Consider the following 23,917-nt stretch of genomic DNA (forward strand, 5'->3'; position numbering starts at 1 on the left):
TTCATCATCAAAAATATTTAACATTTTTATGTACATGCGCAACTCTTCGGACCCAAACAATTTTATCGTGATACTCAAATATTTATGTAAACTAGAATAATAATGTAATAATCATCTCACAGTCATCTATGTATATAAATATATATATATATATAAACATATACTAGTATATTGTATGTAGTGTATTTCCACAGAGAAGCATATATTCAAGTATGTATATTATCGGTTGTGTATTTTCACTGACGGTCAGAAAATTATGTATATGAATTCTATGTAGTGTATTCACGCTGACAGCTAGAGGTTTATACATGTAGTGTATTCACGCTGACAGCTAGAGGTTTATACATGTTAGAAATGTACGTACATGTATCTATACATTCTAAGTAGTATATTTCTGCAGAGATTGATGAATGTTGACCTATTTACTCACTCTGTTCGTTGTATCGCAAGAACATGGTATGAGCCCAGTGGACACCGGCGATGTATTCGTCTTCCTGAAATTAATCAATCAGCTCCTGTCTACCTGTTCAGTTGCGAGGATTTTTCGAAACAAGGCAAGTGTCTTACTCTATCTAGATACCTCTACTAATCTCTCTTCGAATCAGTATTTCAAATGAATTCAAGGATTTTTTAAATTGTAATTCATGGTATAATTTGAATTACTATTTCTATGTATTTTTAATTAATATTATTTTAAATACATGCGATTAGATATATCTAAAGACAGTCTAAATATGTGAAATTGCAATGACGTTTTAAATACTTTTTTAATTGCCTGTCCTCATTTTATTGACGTTTTAAATACTTTTTTAATTGCCTGTCCTGATTTAATTGCAAATAAGATTATTACGCAGAATGGTTTTTCATTGAATGAAAATATCATAATTATTAATAATTTTATCATAAACAATAAATCAATGATATTATCAAACTTTGAATTGATTACATGTTCGTCAAAAGATACATTTTTACAGTAGGAACCAACGTAAATGTACATGTATATAGCAGATTAATTTTCTATCCAGAAAGCAAAAACTCAGGGGATGTAAATTTTAGGATTAGAGTTGTTTTAAACTTGGAAACGGATGCAGATAAATGCATAAACTGTACAGGAAATGATTTGCGTGAGTCATTTGAACTCAATTTTATTCTGAATTTGATTTGGAGAAATTGACTTTTTCTATGGATTAACTAATGTGATAATCTATCTTCGTGTAGCGTACAAAATATGTTCTACACAACACATTTTTGTGAAATTTATCTTCTACTATAAAAGAGTAGAGACGCTGTATGTGAATTCATAACACGTCCATCATAAGATCAATCTAATAACTTCTATAAAAAAGATAAATTAAGGCAAACTTAGACCCCGGAAAATACTATAGGTTGGATCAGGTGGCTAGATGAAGCAAACATCCCTTTTCAAACCTGGCGTGATCCTGATATATCGATCAGGTAAACGATTTTTTTTTTTTTTACTACGGATGGCTCATCCGTAGTAAAAAAAATCATTGTGTTAAGAACAGCCTCAACTGGTACGAAATATGTCAGACAGTATTTTACTCAATGACAGGTTGAATTGATAAGTTAGATCGTTATAACGACCATTAAGTTTGCGAAATATTAAACTTAAAGGAGACTGTTAAGACCCCTGTAACATCAACTTATTTGTCAGTAGCCTGTCTTCAATTTAAAACTGATCGTACGCAGAACAAGCTCTTGCATATCGAATCATTTGAAAGACCAAAAAACAAACAAACATATGCAGGTGATAGTGGAATATTGCTACTAAATATGGGAAGTTGACGATGGAGAAACTGAAGTCATCCAGATTTTCATGAAGCTGAGTTGTTGCTTTGCCGTTAACATTTATGTTCATTAAAATATCTAAGTATGAAGCAGATACGAAATACTTTTTGATGTCTCTTAATTTTGAGTTCACTGGGATATATCGAATCGATACGTCGTCGTAGAATAAGAGTTGTGTTTAACAAAGTAAAATGTTTTTAATGACTGATCACAAAAAAATGAATATTTACCTTTTTACGTTTTGTACTGACAAAACAACTTTTCATGATGTCAAAAAGTTAATTCTTTAATCTATCGCAAGGGATGGTCGTATAAGGTGTTGAAAATCCATACGCTTGGATGGGATAGATTTATTGTTATAGGGATCATGTTTAAAATTGAATTCCGAGTAAATGAATAAAGTATTTAATTACGTTTCTGTACTTTAGAAAAAAAAAGTATTCAATTACATCTCTGTACTTTAGAAAAAAAAAATATTCAATTACATTTCTGTACTTTAGGAAAAATAACAGAACTGCATCTAATTATTGGTGAAAATCTGTGTCATTGAAAGGAATTAAAGGACTTGACATTGTGATTGAAAGCATTACTCACTAGTATAGTTTTATTTAATTATTTAGAACACGGTGATATACTCACATGAACACATTTAGCGAGAACCACGCTAACATGGCACAGGAATGTTAGTACGGCTAGATAAGTCTGTGTCTTCATCGTTCTCTACAGCTGAATATCCGAGCGAAGAATGACAAAACACAGCTCTGAAATCGTTTTGATATTGAAATGTCACGTGATTTAATCGAACACCATTAAAGGTGAAACGTCATATATGGGAAGATATACTAATGCGGCGAATGACCGATTTCTTAAGTAAACAAAAACAAAGGTGTGCCCAGGGCTCCGTGTTTGACCAACTATCTACTTCGTATTACTTGTAGGAGTTATGAGATTGATCACTGTTCGTTATCTTCACCTTTATAGGAGATATGAGATTTATCACTGTTCGCTATCTTCACCTTTCATAAATATGTTTTTGATATCGGGATTGTTATTCACATCTTTATATGGTATTTTTTACTCTTACACCATTTTGTTTTATTTTGTATAAAAGGATTTTCTAACAGCTCCCTAAGCTAAAATTTGGGGAGAAAAAGTTTGTATATTTAATTATGTACAGTCATTCGAAGGGAAACGTGGGTGGGGCTGATCGACACAATTTGCAAACGGGTTGAGACTAACGTTTGTACCATTTCCACCATAAAAAGGGGGAATTGGTAGGTTGAAGAGGCAACAGGGGCAAACATTGACCATTATGTACAAATATCCAACCAGAGGGAGGAGGCTCGTGATCCCCGTAACCCCCCCTCTCCATCTGCTACTGTGTGATAAAGCGAAACCTCGATATTTCGAACCTGATGGGACTGACGAAAACATTTTAGATATCCTAGAATTCGAGATGTTGAGAGAGAGAGAGAGAGAGAGAGAGAGAGAGAGAGAGAGAGAGAGGAGGGGGAGGGAAGGAGGGATAAAGAGATAGTACTGCGAAATTCTTATGCATGTTGGTAGATGTCGACTCCCGCCATTGCATGGGGTTGAACTCACAACCTGTGGAACCAAACCTCCTATCAACGCATAACCATCGCGCAAGACCGCTCGACTATTTAGACTAGTAAAAACAAAGTAGCTTGCTTTCAAAGACAGTAGTAATTATATGCTAAACAGCCATTGATATAAAGTTAACTGACATAATCATGATTTTAAGAAGATCACGTGACACATACTGCATTTGAAATGAAAGCACAGACAATAATTAAACATTACTGCCCTCAAAATATCGAATGTTTATAAACGATATTTGCTACAAATAAACTTTATTTTGAAAAAGGAAATAAAGTATTTTAAAAAGTAAAATGAAAACAATTTATCTTTATTATCGTGATTTTTCAGTTCAGTCTAAAACAGTGGGGCAATTCGTATGGAGTTATATACACTGTAGGGAGGGGCAATATATTTCAAATTTTAAACATCATAAAAAAATGAATTTACAGGTCCTTATTTCCTTAAGAGATTTTTATTTCGTACGTATTAGAACCAGACTAAGTCCACAAATATCTGTCAACTCATGCATCTATTTTTATTATTTTTAACTATTCTTTTTAGTTTGTATCAAATGTCCTTAAAGCCCAGATAATTTCACTGAATACGAATATCAACTTCCTCCCTACCCCGAGGAAGGTGATTCGATCACGACCAATCTATAGTTTCATGTTGCATGCATTACATCAATGTTCAGTGTACTGCAATTTATCAAGTGATGTGCACTCAGGTCTACGTTATAGAAAGATTTGAACAACAATTGCTTCATTCTACAATCGATGAAAAGGGTGGCAAAGATATAAACTACTTATCTAATCTTTTTTACCATGGATAAATTATTCATATAACTATAGTAAGATGTTGAAACAAGGTCATCAATGAAACGTGTGCTTAGTTAGACCAGAACGTGATAGCGGATATGATGGATGCAATGTAAATGAAAGAAACATCACGGGATCTTGATAAACCCGAAACTACAAGGTTTTCTTGAGTTTGTCGATTTCTGTACCGGACCTTCACTTTTATGTGCTACCATGGTAGATGCGCGAGCGTATGTCCATAAACTATTTCATAAGCACGACCAGCGTAAGCATACCCTAAACACCTGATCAATTATCGGGCCACGGACACTTCCGCGATTACACTATGAATACATATTCACGCCACATGACGTGTTTGGTTATTATATAAGTTCGCCAGTAGTAAACAACTAGGGCCTATTTACATGCGGCCAGTTCCAGAGTTCTCTTACCACATATTAACCTGTCCGTAACAGATGAGGGTCAGCCTGATAGATGTGTTTCATAGAGCGGGAAATTGACACGACCGATGACCATATACGCGAGGTCACAGTTCATCAGAAGAGTTCATTCATACACTACTTTGAGATACGTCAGGTTTATCAAGCATTTGGGAACCAAAAACTACCTGTATATTTTGAGATTAACGGGAAATTCTAGATTTCAAATAAACATAATCTATATACATGCAGTAAAAACGGCTGGAATCGGTAATGGACGTCGACATGTCGAGGGAATTCGATATATCCGTGTTCAGCGTACCGAAGTTCAGCTGTTACTACCTGGCCGTGGAATTTTTTTTTTTATAGAAATTCGCACTGATTCCTTTTTGCAATTTCGTTTTCTATCTCAGGCAAAATATCGACAACTAAAATTAATATCACGTACACCAGACATTTAGATATAAATATAAAGAAATGGAAGAAGGCATTACATTCAGTTCTACTAAGGAAATATCAATATTTCACCTGAAGCCACATCATAACAATAATGGTTTCTGTTCGATCAATATCGAGACTTGTATTTTCTCTGTGGTTTTATAGTTTTGGATTAAGGAGGTATGTTACACCAGAAAAATTTGCTATGGATGAAAAGTGGAGGATATTTTGAAATTGAAAACTTTCAAATTTACTTCATTTCGTCAAAAATGCAAATTTAGTATGAAGCAATCTGGAAAAGAAAACCACCTTCTGGAATCGACCCCGCCATCTACAGTTCAGCTGTTAGATAAGTGCGCACGCGTCGTATAGCGTTGTTGTGTTTGTAAATAAGAAACCGAAAATATGCAAAGAGTAGTTCGTCAGATTTGAGGAAATATTATTTTCCTGGAGAAATTTGAGCTCCTATACAGACATGTTCCTATACAGAGCCACTTTCAAAGAATCTGGATTAGTATTACATGCATATATTAAAATTGCAATTAACTAAAATTCAAAGAATTGAAAAAAAAAATCCTCATAATATCATATAAAAACGTATATACCCTGTATTTTCAAGTTTATTACAAAGTAAAGTAACAACCTGTCCAAGCTGCTAAGTAGTTATTGAGTAACAGAAAATCGATATACAATACTCAGAATAAACAAGTGAAGATAACGAACAGTGATCAATCTCGAGGGGCAATCCCAGATCCGAGATCAGCATTAGAGTGTGATATTGTTTACAGCATATACCAAAAACACATAAACATTTTAAAGAAAATAATTCGGGGTGGGGGTGACTCAGACATGAATATACTGTACAAATGCACCGATATTTGACTATTTCAATCCTTCCAGTGGCGGATCTAGGAATTGTAGTTACAAGAGGGGCGCCACTTTATGAGACAGGGGGTCTGGGAGCCGCCTTGAGGCCCCTGGTGGAGGTCCAGGGGGGCGAAGACCCGGAAGCGCCTGGATTTTACAGATTTTATAGGACTTGAAATATGTCTCCTATGTCTCCTATTTAAGTCAATTGTACTACTTTCTATCATGTTTGATAAAGTGAAATTAGTAAAATGACGCAAAGTTTAAGGGTTTTTGGAAAAAATTCATTTATCGTTTAGTACATTTTTCTAAACAAGATACCAATGCAATTAAAATGCATAAAATTTCTATATTTTTCTTCCCTTTCTCATCTTAAGTAGGTTAATGAGCAAATGATATTTCAAACTATCTACGGAGATACTTCTTTTTATCCTAATAGTGGTAGTGGATGGTGTAAGTGAACAAGTAGATTTCATTGCTGAAAAAGTTATATTGCATGTCATCTTGAATCCCCATTTCCATGACAAATGAAGAAAACTAACAGTAACTGCAAGTAAAGGACACCTGGCGCAAACATGAAAAGGTGAAGATCACCGTCATGATCGGGTGCAGGATTGGACAAAACAAGATGGCAGACGGCAGTTCCAAACAAAGGTAGGCTCTTAAAACTCTTCATTTTACCGACTTATTAGACGACGAATTTATGAATTTAAAACACTTCCTGGCCAGGGAGGCATCATTAAGTTGATTGGTTGTTGGAATTCTTACCTATGTACACGTACAACTGTAAATTCATTGATCGAAGTTGACGATGTTGTCTCGATGGAACTCGAAGCGGGCAAAAATGTTTTTAATCATGTTTTCATGCATTTTAAGAAAGATACTTTCGGTAAAATAGACTCTGTACATATCTTTTGATGAAAAGTTTATCCAGTGTATGCGATTTGTCCCTTAAATTGCCTTGGTTAAATAAATATCTTGACTTGAACATTTGCTAATATGCAGGATTGGACTATGGTCGTTTCCACGATAAACGTGCTGGATTAGACCTCAATTTCGGTTCTGGATTTGACCCCTTTGAAAGTTTGTTTTCTTCAAAATCCATTATATTTTCGAATCTCTACTTCATATTTTAATTTGATTAATATAACTTAGATTCTTAGACATTTCCAACATGACCATGAGTGTTTTTTTTTTATCACTGTTATCAAATTACATCGTCGTTTAAGTTCCCAACGATGTAATGTAAAAATATGTAAAATCTGTAAAAATATCCATTGTCTATCTCCTTCAAATTGAAACAATAGCAGATCTATGCATGAATCATCAAACTCTGCTTACGACAGATTTAACGTTGACTGTTCGTATTCAGGACATGTACCGGTAAGGTCATTTTGACCCATAAAATACACGAGGAATTATCATCATTTTATAATCCTCTGCAACAATAAAAATTCGACGTTTCCAAACTGTTATACAGATTTTCTCCTTTGTTTCAGGTATCAAGCCGTAGAACTTCATTCTATGAGATGGGATGGGTACACTTCAAATGTGTGAAACTTGTGGACAGGAATCCAAGACTAATTCTGTTTTGCATAGGCATGTAAAAACGAACCATCAACCAGAGAAATTGTCTTCGTTTGTGACCAGTGCAACACACACTTTTGCACATTGTAAAAGAAACATGAAATAAAAAAATTACATTTTTTTCTGAATTCGAGTTGCATACATGTACCATGGCAGCCGTTTTATATATCCGTTAACGCACATTATGAAATGATTATTGTTACATTATTATGCTTTGTTTTACAAAGATACTGCTAATCTTTTATATTGATTTTTTTTTACACAAGTTGATCTGTTATTTCATTAAACTAGGAGTGTTCTTAATTATTATTTGTTATTGAATATATTTCAAAGTCATTGCGTTTTTATTGAACTGATAACAACTAAAGAAAAATTGTATTGAAGGGTAACCTCTCATCTGAGCAGCAAATATTGAAGAAACACCATGGACAAAACTGCTTTTCATTTAGGTTCATATTTCAGCTACAGGAGTGACATTGCGAATTTATGAGAAAATATCCTTTTTATTTTCTTCATCAGTATATACACTATAAGGTTGAATTCAATGTAATTACAAGAAACGAAAAGTTTTGAAATACAAAACTGTTGATATTTACAACATTCCAACAAACACTGTTACCGTAAGTAATTATCCTTGTAAGAATTAAAATGATAGGGAAGTTTTTCAAAAGATAATAAATCCCGCTTTAACAATCAGAACTGGTTCCAGCAGAAGCAAACATATGAAAGGTACAAGTGCATGTGGACAGATGATTAAGTATTGAAAACATGAACACCTCAACATCTTACTGTCTTTATTGTCATTGAACAGCTTTGTGAAATGTAAACCATCATGCCTGAAGAGATTTTTATACATGCAAGTCAATCCATGCTCAATTTGAAAAATTCCATGCAGATATCACAAATGTTAAGAGGTTTGAAAGCGAACATAGTCTACATGTGTACATACAATATAAATGTATGGTCTACATGTGTATATACAATATAAATGTATGGTCTACATGTGTATATACAATATAAATGTATGGTCTATATGTGTATGATTTGAAGCTTACTGATATTTCCTTGCTCCACGTGCTCTTTTAGGTTTGCCAAAATTATGATTATAGGAGGAGACATTAAATAGAACACAATTCATTCACTTGCAAACATTTAAGCTTAAGGAAGTCTGATCCGAAAACACCCATGCAATTAAAAAAGGGTCCAATCCAGAACCAAAATCGAGGTCCAATCCGGCACATTTATCGTGGAAACAACCGTAGTCCAATCATGCACATAAGCAAATGTTCAAGTCAAGATATTTATTTAACCAAGGCGATTTAAGGGACAAATCGCATACACTGGATAAACTTTTCATCAAAAGATGTGTGCAGAGTCTATTTTACCGAAAGTATCTTTCTTAAAATGCATGAAAACATGATTAGAAACATCTTCGCTTGCTTCGAGTTCCATCGAGACAACATTGTCAACTTCGATCAATGAATTTACAGTTGTACGTGTACATGAGTAAGAATTCCAACAACCAATCAACTTAATGATGCCTCCCTGGCCAGGCAGTGTTTAAAATTCATAAATTCGTCGTCTAATAAGTCGGTTAATGAAGAGTTTTAAGAGCCTACTAATGTTTGGAACTGCCATCTGCCATCTTGTTTTGTCCAATCCTGCACACGATCATGACGGTGAAGATAACGAACAGTGGTCAATCTCAAAACTCCTATAAAGGTGAAGATAACGAACAGTGGTCAATCTCAAAACTCCTATAAAGGTGAAGATAACGAACAGTGGTCAATCTCATTACTCATGTAAAGGTGAAGATAACGAACAGTGGTCAATCTCATCACTCCTATAAAGGTGAAGATAACGAACAGTGGTCAATCTCATCACTCCTGTAAAGGTGAAGATAACGAACAGTGGTCAATCTCATCACTCCTATAAAGGTAAAGATAACGAACAGTGATCTTTCTCCTAACTCCTATAAAGGTGAAGATAATGAACAGTGATCAATCTCATAACTCCTATAAAGGTGAATATAACGAACCGTGGTCAATCTCATAACTCCTATATAGGTGAAGATAACGAACAGTGGTCAATCTCATAACTTCTGTACAGGTGAAGATAACGAACAGTGGTCAATCTCATAACTCCTATAAAGGTGAAGATAACGAACAGTGGTCAATCTCATAACTCCTATATAGGTGAAGATAACGAACAGTGGTCAATCTCATAACTTCTGTACAGGTGAAGATAACGAACAGTGGTCAATCTCGTAACTCATATAAAGGTAAAGATAACGAACAGTGGTCAATCTCATAACTCCTATAAAGGTGAAGATAACGAACAGTGGTCAATCTCGTAACTCATATAAAGGTAAAGATAACGAACAGTGGTCAATCTCATAACTCCTATATAGGTGAAGATAACGAACAGTGGTCAATCTCATAACTCCTATAAAGGTGAAGGTAACGAACAGTGATCAATCTCATAACTCCTATAAAGGTGAAGATAACGAACAGTGATCAATCTCATAACTCCTATAAAGGTGAAGGTAACGAACAGTGATCAATCTCATAACTCCTATAAAGGTGAAGATAACGAACAGTGGTCAATCTCATAACTCCTGTAAAGGTGAAGATAACGAACAGTGGTGAATCTCATAACTCCTATAAAGGTGAAGATAACGAACAGTGGTCAATGTCGTAACTCATATAAAGGTAAAGATAACGAACAGTGGTCAATCTCATAACTCCTATAAAGGTGAAGATAACGAACAGTGGTCAATCTCATAACTCCTATAAAGGTGAAGGTAACGAACAGTGGTCAATCTCATAACTCCTGTAAAGGTGAAGATAACGAACAGTGGTCAATCTCATAACTCCTATAAAGGTGAAGGTAACGAACAATGGTCAATCTCATAACTCCTATAAAGGTGAAGGTAACGAACAGTGGTCAATCTCATAACTCCTGTAAGGAATTCAAAATAAAGAGTTGGGAAATACGAATCAGGTGGATCGGGTGTCTAGTAGGCGTCTCTTGTTGATTTGTGAAAGCTGCCGTGAACACTATATCTTGATAAGTTAAACAGAATAGCCCTTAGTCAAAATTAGTATGTGAAGAACGGCCCAACAATTGATAAGTTAAACAGAATAGCCCTTAGTCAAAATCAGTATGTGAAGAACGTCCAGAGATAAGTCAGACTGACCCAGAAAGCATTTTCCCTAATAACAGGCTGTATAATTTTGCAAATTAGGTCATTATAACGAATGGAATACATTGTTCACGGTGCAACACGAGTTACTATAGTATTTCCCCCTGGATACAACACAATGGGGTCCTCAAGCGATTGCGTCATTATAAGGGATGAATAGAAAATTTAATGATTGTAATTAAGTGTCAGTTAAGGAATATTTGTAGAAATTAAATGTAGTTACTGACAACCGATATGACTGTACAAAATTCTTAGTCATTTATGTTATTTATGTGTACCGTTTGTGATTTTTTGCAATCCATGGTATCTCAGTTTAGATCGGAATAACATGGATGAGGAAGTTTTCATTGTTATTTTTTATCGATATTATCGACGACCACAAAACTGCAATGAATATGTCAGAAATTACGTGTGCAACCAACGCATGCACTCATTAATTTGTACTCCTTTCACGCTGTGGACAAAAATGTACACCAGGCATCAATGAACGGAACATGTTGATTAGATGAAATCCGTATCTCTAATGTCTCTGTCGAAACCTGTTTTCTAACGTATGCGAGTTATTCAATCTTTTAAAATTTAATGTTTGTGTAAATCAACATAACTGAAGTACACTCAAAATATCATCAAGCATGTAGCAAATGAGAGAGAGAGAGAGAGAGAGAGAGAGAGAGAGAGAGAGAGAGAGAGAGAGAGAGAATACAGTACACCTCCAAAGCAATTCTTCAGAAAATGTGTCGATGGATCTAAAAATTCTGAAAAGAAACTTGCAGTGAAAACAAAATACACAGCAGATGTAATAAACGAGTCAAGTGTCAATGTTACAGAAAATTCTTGAAAAGCAAAAACAAGCAAACAAATATAACAAAACCCCAAAAAGCTCCAAATCCTACATCATGGAGGGGAAGGGTCAAGAGATAGATAGATAGAGAGAGAGAGAGAGAGAGAGAGAGAGAGAGAGAGAGAGAGAGAGGGTGCCCTATTTTTCCGACAATGAACTTTTTCTGCTATCATTAGTCATTACAGCTAAGTTGGGTTTTTTTAACAAGTAAAGTTTACTCTATAGGTTGCCCCGTTTTTTATATAATGGTATTGAATTATATAGGAGCTATAGAACAGAAGGAACCAAATAATTGAATTTTAGACTAACCTCCCCGGATCTCTCTCTCTCTCTCTCTCTCTCTCTCTCTCTCTCTCTCTCTCTCTCTCTCCTCCATGATGTAGGATTTGGAGCTTTTTGGGGTTTTGTTATATTTGTTTGCTTGTTTTTGCTTTTCAAGAATTTTCTGACAATAATTGTGAAGTCAAGTTCACCTTCGCTTCCCCTTTTTGTTACATACCCGATTATATTTATATTATCATATGGTTTCATCGTGCTTTTATTTCCAGAAGTCTGTTATTTTATTTTATTTTTTTTTTTTTTTTTTTTTTTTTACAAATCACTCATGAAAGAACGTTTTAGCAGTAATAGTACCATTACTTGGACATAATTAAACATCAAAATAGGCCTACTGAATATAGGTCTATACCCCCTACCCTCCCTTCAATTTAACGAAAAGTAGATTTTCAAGTGTTCGTAAAAACGAATAAACTAAACTTTGTTATTATAAGAGATATGATACAGCCTGTTAAAACTCAGCCCATAATACCGTAACCTTTACAATACCCCATTTGTTACTACTATATTATCTGAAGCTTAGGACCCCATCGGTAAGCACACCCCCTACTTCCGGTGTAAGGACGGTAATTGCAAAATTGAAGGCCATTGAAGAATGCAGATTTGAAAAAAAAAGTGATGTCATATATTGCCTATGATTCTTTTATTCTCTACTAGATAACATTCCCAGTCTATTTCTGTAGAATATGTATTGGTTGAATGGGAAGACTTTAAAACAGAGTGGGGTTTTAAAAGAAATTTATATTCTGTCAAACTCATAAAAATCGCAGGCAGTCGATGGCTAGGTATCTAATTGTTAGAGCGGCTGGTTAGAGATTCTGAGGCGCGGGGATCGATTACTTCTTTAGATTCTGGGCCCCGGTGTTTGAATACTTCCTTAGATTCTAATATTTCATTAATGTTGACCTGATTCCATCATTATTTCTCTGAATCTCTTTCTGATGTTGAGGTTTGCCTTGGTTATCTGTATATTGGTGGTAAACAAATAAATATTGAAACAATTTACAAAACAATAATATTCATCATTTATGATTGCCATGCGGACAGTGGTGTTTATAAGTCAATAATGAAATCATAAAAAAAATATGTTACAATGTATATGCTTACAAAATCCCTATTCATTTATAAGCTGTTAAAGCCATTCAGCTGTTACGCCATTCTTATCTAACGGCACGACTTGTACTGAAACGTTAAGTATTTAGAAATTTTGAATTATGCATTGAGATTATTATATGTGCGGTATTTCTATATTACACGGACTACAAAGAAATCAGTTGAGAATTTTCTTTGTGAATAAAAGATCCAAAATTCGTTAAAGTCCTCAGTTTAAAATCTAACTCCAATTACTGTATATAACACTGACTCCGTATTAGTATATTAACATTAAGTCGCCTTAATCCGCGATTAAAGATTTATACGTGTTTCAAAACACCCCCTCCATTTCTAAATCGCCACTAGACGAGTTGTGATCAAGAGATTAATCTTTAGTCTTTATATATATATTTCTGAATCACTTTAAAACACTAGTTATTAGTCGGCACTGCAGCATGGCGAGAGGAGCGTGGTGTGTGTGTTTGCTGGGATTGACGGCGGTGCTTGCTTCTCCAGTAAGTTTGTATAATGTTGATATTGCAGAGATAAAGCCATGCTGATTACGGGTATTACGTTTTATCTATTATTCCTTTATATCAAAAGGGGTGTCGAACTATGTATATATCAAACTAAACTTGTATTTTTTTTTTTTTTTTTTTTTTTTTGTTGGTTTGCTTCTTTTCCCCGTGACTTCTCAATGTTTCAAATTATGCTTCCCGGCTGTCCCTTGTTTACTGTGGAAGTATCATTGTTCATGGAGGGTTGATGTTCATGGGGAGTTGATGTTCGTGGATTTTGTGGGTCACTCTTACCCATGAATTAACGTGTCCTCGGACATTTTTAAACCAAGCAGAGTTATCTCTCCTGGTGACTTCGTATCGCTTACCCACGAACCAGCAAAATTTTGCTTACCCACGAACATTGGCCCATACGAATTAAAATGATTCCACAGTTTATACGATACTCCCCGTGAATTCCCCATGTTTCTAACTCCAGTATAATACTCCCCAAATGTCCCCAATAACAGAGAACCATGTTGTGAAGTATAATTACCGAGGAGGGAATTAATCGGAAGGGGGTGAAGGGAATGGAGTTGCAATACCTCTGTCGTGAAAAAAAAATATTTCGAAAAAAGGACATTTTCTTTTTGTATGCATCTGTGTGTGTGTGTGTGTGGGGGGGGGGGGGGGGGGGGTCTAAATCTCCCCTTGATGAGTGAAATTCTCGTTTTGACAACAAGACAGTGGGCTGTTTTACGTAGAAAATGACATCATGCCAACAATAGCTTTGTTTTGATCACTATTGTAGACGTGTATGGAATTGTATGATATATATACTTTCTGCGGCCTTAACTTATTCCGTGAGTATGTTACATGTACTGGTGTTAAATTTTACGGCGTCATCTTATTCCGTGAGTATGTTTTAATGGTGTTAAATTTTACGGCGTCATCTTATTCCGTGAGTATGTTAATGGTGTTAAATTTTACGGCGTCATCTTATTCCGTGAGTATGTTAATGGTGTTAAATTTTACGGCGTCATCTTATTCCGTGAGTGTGTTAATGGTGTTAAATTTTACGGCGTCATCTTATTCCGTGAGTGTGTTAATGGTGTTAAATTTTACGGCGTCATCTTATTCCGTGAGTGTGTTAATGGTGTTAAATTTTACGGCGTCATCTTATTCCGTGAGTGTGTTAATGGTGTTAAATTTTACGGCGTCATCTTATTCCGTGAGTGTGTTAATGGTGTTAAATTTTACGGCGTCATCTTATTCCGTGAGTATGTTAATGGTGTTAAATTTTACGGCGTCATCTTATTCCGTGAGTATGTTAATGGTGTTAAATTTTACGGCGTCATCTTATTCCGTGAGTATGTTAATGGTGTTAAATTTTACGGCGTCATCTTATTCCGTGAGTATGTTAATGGTGTTAAATTTTACGGCGTCATCTTATTCCGTGATTATGTTAATGGTGTTAAATTTTACGGCGTCATCTTATTCCGTGGGTGTGTTAATGGTGTTAAATTTTACGGCGTCATCTTATTCCGTGAGTATGTTAATGGTGTTAAATTTTACGGCGTCATCTTATTCCGTGAGTGTGTTAATGGTGTTAAATTTTACGGCGTGATCTTATTCCGTGAGTGTGTTAATGGTGTTAAATTTCACGGCGTCATCTTATTCCGTGAGTATGTTAATGGTGTTAAATTTTACGGCGTCATCTTATTCCGTGAGTGTGTTAATGGTGTTAAATTTTACGGCGTCATCTTATTCCGTGAGTGTGTTAATGGTGTTAAATTTTACGGCGTCATCTTATTCCGTGAGTGTGTTAATGGTGTTAAATTTTACGGCGTAATCTTATATTCCATGAGTATGTTAATGGTGTTAAATTTTACGGCGTCATCTTATTCCGTGAGTATGTTAATGGTGTTAAATTTTTCGGCGTAATATTATTCAGTGAGTATGTTAATGATGTTAAATTTTACGGCGTAATCTTATATTCCATGAGTATGTTAATGGTGTTAAATTTTACGGAGTAAACTTGTTTTTTTTGTTGTTTTTTTTTTACGGCGTAATCTACGGATTACATGTTTTATTTTGATATTTATTACTGAGGTAAAGTGTTGTATGTTTTGCTTTGATCGTCATGAAATTGATGTGGTTCGCAAATTTCTGTTTGGGGAAAAACCCTATATCATAGATCTTCAATCTCTCTAGATTCTTTTTGTGCATCCATATTAGACACACAGAGTCCTATCTATAATGATTCGTCTACAGGTCAAACGAAATGAGGGCGGAGACTACGGAGCCGTGACACCATCACGTGAACAAATGGAGGAAGGTAAATCTAGGTCACAATTCACAAAGTTCCATTGTGTGTTGGTTGGTTGCATATTGTTTTACGACCCGGTCGACAAATCACTCATATGGAGACGTCACCATTGCCGATGAAGGGCTGAAAAATTTAGGTCTATGTTCAGCGCTTACGTCCTTTGAGCAGGGAGGGATTCTTTATCGTTGCATACCTGATGTAACACAGGGTCGCAGTTTTTGCGGTCTCATTCGAAGGACCGCCCCATTTAACCGCCTCTTACGACCAGCAAGGGTTAGTGAAGACATATTCTAGCCCGGATCTATGGTGTCCGGATAGGGCCATGTGCGCTGGCACGCTAACATGTTGTGTGTTAGTGTGATGGCGTGTTAGCGTGAGAGCGCGACGGTGTGTTGTGTGTTAGCGTGAGAGCACGATGGCGTGTTGTGTGTTAGCGTGAGAGCGCGACGGCGTGTTGTGTGAGAGCGCGACGGCATGTTGTGTATTTGCGTGCCGGCGTGTTGTGTATTAACGTGACGGCTTGTTGTGTATTAGCGTAACGGCCAATCGCGCTCGTCTTTTTCCGTCACCGTCATTTGCGGTTACGGAAATAGCCGAGTAGTTACGATTGCGTGGCGGCGTGTTGTGTATTAGTGTGACGGCGCGACGGTGTGTTGTGTGATAGCGCGTTTTAAGAAACGTGCCAGTACACTTTTGCACATGACCCTGTCGGGACACAATACGGGTCCCCTCGAGATGTTTCACTGTGTGAGGTATTCAATAATATTAACCCTGCTCTCTCCTTCAGCAACAGAAGGAATATGAAGTTGATTAGAGACAACATATAAGTGTGTCACGATTTGATATGTTTTTAAAAGGGACAGAAAGTTTTTGAAAAATTCGCAGCGAAATCTGATGTCACAAATACTGATTTTAAAACGCACTCGCCAAAACTGTGCTGATTTATTTAATTTCATTATCTTTGCATGATTTCATAAAACAGTGAAAATGAATTATGGAGAAATACGCACAAAATGCAAAATGCATGCATCTTAGTGGTTTCTCAATCGACATTGTCTTAGTTACTGTTCTTGTAATTATATTGACATTCACTGAATCTTTTCTCTTACATTTCTTTTGAAGTTAACATTACTTTCATCATAGACAATAAATACATGTTTTGTTGCAAACTAGTTCGATCCGGTTTTTTTCTTTCGTTGTACCACCCGTTCGCGCACTCATTAGAAACATGCCCAGAGCGTCGTCTATCAAAGGGTGCAATTGTTGTTTAACGTAACGAATGGGTCAACGATATGATTTTTAGTGCTTAATTTTAGTTTCTTTTTCTCTTTTTTTTTTATTTTAGAAAATACATAAAAACATACGTAATAAAACGCTTACTTTGTTGTTTGATCGGGTAGTGAAGGTTGCTAGCATGGCAGATAAACTTCCACAACGCGGGTTATGAATTATTTCTGCAATGTCAGCTACCTTTATCACCCTATAAAACAACAAAGAAAGCATTTTATTGTTTAAAAATGTTGCAACAAACGACTCTTAAGGTTTAATCGTATACCAGAAGGGAATTTGTTCCACGACGTGCTAGATAACCGAGGCTCTGGTGCATGTGTGGCACTTTAAAGAACCTTATGTGTGGCACTTTAAAGAACTTTAATGTAACTAATTAAGGAATATAATTAATGATATAGCTCTTTTGATGTTGTCAAACATTAGATAACAGTAAAGTACCGTACACAAAATTCGACAGTGCTGAATTCCGTGATGAAAACTGACGGTCATCTGACAAATGTTCTTATTTATTGTGAGATTTACACACACTTTAGATCCATTCCTAGCTATGCTATATAATTTACACATACTTTAGATCCATTCCTAGCTATGCTGTATAATTTACACACACTTTAGATCCATTCCTAGCTATGCTATATAATTTACACACACTTTAGATCCATTCCTAGCTATGCTATATAATTTACACACACTTTAGATCCATTCCTAGCTATGCTATATAATTTACACACACTTTAGATCCATTCCTAGCTATGCTATATAATTTACACACACTTTAGATCCATTCCTAGCTATGCTATATAATTTACACACACTTTAGATCCATTCATAGCTATGCTGTATAATTTACACACACTTTAGATTCATTCCTAGCTGTGCTGTATAATTTACACACACTTTAGATTCATTCCTAGCTGTGCTGTATAATTTACACACACTTTAGATCCATTCCTAGCTATAATTTACACACACTTTAGATCCATTCCTAGCTATGCTGTATAATTTACACACACTTTAGATCCAATTCTAACTATGCTATATAATTTACACACACTTTAGATCCATTCCTAGCTATGCTGTATAATTTACACACACTTTAGATCCATTCCTAGCTATGCTGTATAATTTACACACTTTTGATCAATTCCTAGCTATGCTATATAATTTACACACACTTTAGATCCATTCCTAGCTATGCTATATAATTTACACACACTTTAGATCCATTCCTAGCTATGCTATATAATTTACACACACTTTAGATCCATTCCTAGCTATGCTATATAATTTACACACACTTTAGATCCATTCCTAGCTATGTTATATAATTTACACACACTTTGGATCCATTCCTAGCTATGCTATATAATTTACACACACTTTGGATCCATTTCTAGCTATGCTATACAAATTACACACACTTTAGATCCATTCCTAGCTGTACTTTATCTACATTTCAATCATCAACAGCAGTGCTCTAACATTTCAAAACCTGTTGTCGGATGATGTACCATTTGAAGATGAACGATTTGTATTGAGTATATAGCAAGAGTCTGTTTCCCATATTTCCAGCTTTTAAGCACATCCCCAAGGAAACGATAAGAAAAATGGGCAGAGAAATGAACGAGAATATCAAGGATGCCGTTGAAATGACTGAGAGGATGAGACAGATCGAAGGTTAGAACACCCATCTTTTATTTCATCATTGGATACAAGATTTTCATCAAAATTTCTATGGTCTATTGACAGCTAAGGTCTCTGAGATTCTAATTGCAGAACCAATCCGTCAAGACTGGACATTAGATCCGGAACTAATGAAGGAATCAGGATTTCTGATGGAGGATTCGGCGGAAATTTCTGAAGTCTTCAATACCCTTCCCGGTGAGTAATTTATGTCTGAACTCCTCAATACCCTTCCCCACGGATAATTTATGTTTGAACTCTTCAATACCATTCCCCGTGGGTAATTTATGTCTGAACTCTTCAATACCCTTCCCCGTGGGTAATTTATGTTTGAACTCTTCAATACCCTTCCCCGTGGATAATTTATGTCTGAACTCTTCAAAATTCTTCCCCGTGGGTAATTTATGTCTGAACTCTTCAATACCCTTCCCCGTGGATAATTTATGTATGAACTCTTCAAAATACTTCCCCGTGGGTAATTTATGTATGAACTCTTCAATACCCTTCCCCGTGGGTAATTTATGTTTGAACTCTTCAATACCCTTCCCCGTGGGTAATTTATGTCTGAACTCTTCAATACCATTCCCCTTGGATAATTTATGTCTGAACTCTTCAATACCCTTCCCCACGGATAATTTATGTTTGAACTCTTCAATACCCTTCCCCGTGGGTAATTTATGTCTGAACTCTTCAATACCATACCCCTTGGATAATTTATGTCTGAACTCTTCAATACCCTTCCCCACGGATAATTTATGTCTGAACTCTTCAATACCCTTCCCCACGGATAATTTATGTCTGAACTCTTCAATACCCTTCCCCGTAGATAATTTATGAATTACACCAATAGAACATTTATTGCTAATCCGTTATGTGCCCCCCCCCCCCCCCCCCGACACACGTTATTGTACCACACAATAGAAAACCTGTACATATTAAGGAGGAGTGACACCATTCTCACAGTGCTGATTCTCACTTTGCGGTCAGTTTGTACGATCACTTAATGTCAGTGACACTGGTCTAGAACTTTCCCAGAAGAATCTGCGCATGTCCAAGAGAATGATTGAAAATGTAGGATGAATGTTTACCCGAGTGACGTAAAAATGAATAGCACTAAACACCGATTATCCGAAGTCTATTTTGATATGATTTTATTTGCCTGTTGTAGCTCTGGACGTAAAGGACATGCATTTCCTCCAGACTTGTATTGCGAGTGAGTACTTTTTTTAAATAAAATTTCTTCAGACTTGAATTGTTTTCTTTTGCTGAAGTCTACATACCTAAAAGGGGTCTATGTGTGTGGTAATGCGTTAAATCAATAGGCTTAAGTCGATTATGCTAATTTATTCAAGAACTGGGAAATGTTATCAATTGCATTGTAGGAGGAAAGGAGACAGATTTCGACAATATAACAGACAAACGAGACTTGCTAAACGAAGTTCTGAGGCAGGTGTTTGATTGCTCGGCCATTGGGTTGTCGCTGTTAGAAACGGAAACCAATCTAGACGGACTGACAGGTCTCTCTCTCTCTCTCTACATGTCTCTCTCTCTCTCTCTCTCTCTCTCTCTCTCTCTCTCTCTCTCTCTCTCTCTCTCTCTCTCTCTCTCTCTCACCCCATCTCTCTGTCCCTGATCACGTAATGACACAAAAACCTCACGCGTAAACATCGTATTTGTATATTGATACTTTGAAAACAGATAAGACTTGTTCTATTCTACAATGATTAAGAAACAATTTCTACGAATTACATCAACGTCTCTCGTCAGAAAAAGTGTTTGAGCGAGAGATACAGCGCCAAGAGAGGCATCCGGGGGATACATGTTAAAAGCAGCACTCTGTAAAGATTCCTCTCTATAGACAGGAAATGTATAATCCGAATTACAGAGAAATTATCTACACAGAGGTTGCTTTTTGATTTATTTAGCTGTGGCATCACTTATCTTTTATGTTTAGACGAGGAATTAACTCCAGCAGAAGTGATCAATCGAATTGAGAAAGTCCAACAAATATCATTTGAATTCCTCCATCTTGGTGGTTTCGTCTTCAAATTTTCTAGGAGAGTGGAGAGTAAGTATGGCTACCAATGACCTCTCTCTCTCTCTCTCTCTCTCTCTCTCTCTCTCTCTCTCTCTCTCTCTCTCAGCATTGTTTACTGCACCGATCGTATGTTTGTATCTCTCAATCAGCAATGTTTACTGCACCGATTGTATGTTTGTATCTCTCAATCAGCAATGTTTACTGCACTGATCGTATGTTTGTATTTCTCAATCAGCAATGTTACTGCACCGATCGTATGTTTGTATTTCTCAATCAGCAATGTTTACTGCACCGATCGTATGTTTGTATCTCTCAATCAGCAATGTTTACTGCACCGATCGTATGTTTGTATTCAATCAGCAATGTTTACTGCACCGATCGTATGTTTGTATTTCTCAATCAGCAATGTTTACTGCACCGATCGTATGTTTGTATTTCTCAATCAGCAATGTTTACTGCACCGATCGTATGTTTGTATCTCTCAATCAGCAATGTTTACTGCACCGATCGTATGTTTGTATTCAATCAGCAATGTTTACTGCACCGATCGTATGTTTGTATTTCAATCAGCAATGTTTACTGCACTGATCGTATGTTTGTATCTCTCAATCAGCAATGTTTACTGCACCGATCGTATGTTTGTATTTCTCAATCAGCAATGTTTACTGCACTGATCGTATGTTTGTATTTCTCAATCAGCAATGTTTACTGCACCGATCGTATGTTTGTATTTCTCAATCAGCAATGTTTACTGCACCGATCGTATGTTTGTATTTCAGAGGACTTTGGAAAAATATCGAATAACGAGCTTGTACATGGTAACTATGAAGGGTCAAAAGAATCAAAGAGCGGACAAGTCACGGGTTCCCCTATAGAGGCGAGCATCCCTAAAGGGAACGACAAGGCCACTGAAGCCCAAGGCGACAGCGGATTCGACAAAACCGTGAGAGAATTGAAACGACTTCTCAGTAACAGAAATTTGAAAACAATGGAGGACAAGAGGGTAGAGGAGAAATCTGACGAAAAGGAAGATAAAAGTACGAATGAAAACGATTCAGAAAATGCAAGAGGGAAACCCCGACAAGACAAGGATCGAAAAGGGCCGGCGGGAAATAGCAAAGGTCCCTCTGCAGACAGAAGTAATAAAGAGGACGATACCAAGACCGAGGACACAGGTAAAATGGAATTGTTGAAAAAACAACTCGGGAAGCTGTTAGGACTGACGAATGAAGACGAGAAGGCTTCTGTAGACGAACGCGAAAACGTAGCCTCCAAAAATGGAAAGAAAACAGAGGTACCACAGATAGGTGGGGGCGCTGGGGGTAAGAAACCGACTTCCGGTTCTGATGACGTAAAGAAGAGAGAGTTAGTGGACTTACTCCGAGTGCTTGCCGAGAGAAGAGAGATTCTGAAAAGAGAACACGTACGGGATTAGAATACCGGGAACATTTCAATCGTCATCATTCCGGCATTCAATCTATACCAACATCGGATTTAGTGGGTATTCTTTAAAAACTGTTGTAGACCAGTATATCAACACTGGCCTTCACGTGCTGTTGTTCCATTTCTTCATAATGCTTGATAACTAAAAACCTTAATAAGGTCACAGTGGCCGTCAGTGATGATTTGAAGGTCACAGTGGCCGTCAGTGATGATTTGAAGTAAGCTGCAAATGATAATGAAAAAGTGTAATTTATGAACTTCAACGTTACAAAAATTTCCTCAAGAATTCACAAATGACTTCCGGTACCAAACTTATTTCTGAATGATTATGTTTTTTTGGGAAATATTGTAGTCCTTCACATTAAGCTTATTTCTTTTTTTTAATTACAATACACTGGACTAGAGGTAAATATTGTTAAGTGAGCTATGTAAAACCTTATTTTTATGCCCCCCTTTGAAAAAGAGGGGGCATATTGTTTTGCAACGGTCGGTCGGTCGGTCGGTCTGTAGACCACATGTTGTCCGCTCAATTTCTTGATAACCTTTCACTTGATGATAATGATATTTCATATGTGGGTTGGTTATGAGTAGAAGAGGATCCCTATTGTTTTTCAGGTCAAAAAGTCAAAGGTCAAGGGTCAATCTACTCTGGACATAGGAATATAATGTCTGCACAATATCTTGAGAATCCTTTGCTTGAAAAACATCAAACTTATCACACTAATACATCCTAAGGAGTAGATGACTCCTATTGATTTTGAGGTCATATGGTCAAAGGTCAAGGGTCAAACTGGACATAGGAATATACTGTCCGCTCAATATCTTGAGCACCCTTTGCTTGACAGACATCAAACTTGGTACATTGATACATCTTCAGGAGAAGATGATCCCTATTGATTTTGATGTCACATGTTTAAAGGTCAAGGGTCAACCTGGACATGGAAATATACTGTCCGCTCAATATCTTGAGAACCCTTTGCTTGACAGACATCAAACTTAGTACAGTGGTGTATATTCAGGAGGAGATGACTCCTATTGATTTTGAGGTCACATGGTCAAAGGTCAAACTGAACATAGTAATATACTGTCCACTCAATATCTTGATAACCCTTTTGCTTGACGGACATCAAACTTAGTACACTGATACATCTTCAGGAGAAGATGACCCATATTGATTTTGAGGTCAAAAGTCAATTGTTGAACTGGACATAGTAATATATTGTCTCCTATATTTTAAGAATTATTTGCTTGATTGACACCAAACTTGGTACACTGGTACAGCATAAGGAGTAGATGACCCCTATTGATATTTAGGTCACATGGTCAATTCACTCTTGACATCGGAAGATATTGTCTGCTCAATATTTTGAATTGATGATACTACTATCAATTAAATGATGTGTGTGTATAACCCTTTTCAATTTTGCACCATGGGGGGCATATGTGTTTTACAAACATCTCTTGTTTCCTAATAATTGCTATTTCAGCTATTTCACCCCATACCAATTTAATGATTTCAGCGTTCTAATTATGCATTGGTTGATTGTAAAATACCGCCCCGAACTTTGCATCATGTGATTGTTAAATACCGCCCCGAACTTTGTATCATGTGATTGTAAAAAAAAA

General features: G+C 36.3%; 1 protein-coding gene across 1 annotated transcript; it reads left to right on the forward strand.

Moving 5' to 3' along the window:
• Positions 1-13,466: 13,466 nt before the first annotated feature.
• Positions 13,467-22,283, forward strand: LOC125656339 (uncharacterized). Its single transcript, XM_048886950.2, has 8 exons — positions 13,467-13,526; positions 15,783-15,846; positions 18,700-18,804; positions 18,904-19,008; positions 19,979-20,023; positions 20,193-20,327; positions 20,765-20,878; positions 21,628-22,283. The coding sequence occupies exons 1-8, from the start codon at positions 13,467-13,469 to the stop codon at positions 22,281-22,283; spliced, it is 1,284 nt and encodes a 427-aa protein (XP_048742907.2).
• The last annotated feature ends 1,634 nt before the right edge of the window (positions 22,284-23,917 follow it).

This window comes from Ostrea edulis, chromosome 7, assembly GCF_947568905.1.
Source record: "Ostrea edulis chromosome 7, xbOstEdul1.1, whole genome shotgun sequence".
Taxonomy (NCBI): domain Eukaryota; kingdom Metazoa; phylum Mollusca; class Bivalvia; order Ostreida; family Ostreidae; genus Ostrea; species Ostrea edulis.

What these genes read in the sequence shown, in the direction of transcription:
- LOC125656339 (XM_048886950.2), top strand. Translation starts at nt 13,467, where the DNA reads ATGGCGAGAGGAGCGTGGTGTGTGTGTTTGCTGGGATTGACGGCGGTG. An exon ending in AGTCTTCAATACCCTTCCCG is followed by an intron (nt 19,009 to 19,978) that starts GTGAGTAATTTA and finishes TGCCTGTTGTAG; the next exon opens with CTCTGGACGTAAAGGACATG. An exon ending in ATTTTCTAGGAGAGTGGAGA is followed by an intron (nt 20,879 to 21,627) that starts GTAAGTATGGCT and finishes TTTGTATTTCAG; the next exon opens with AGGACTTTGGAAAAATATCG.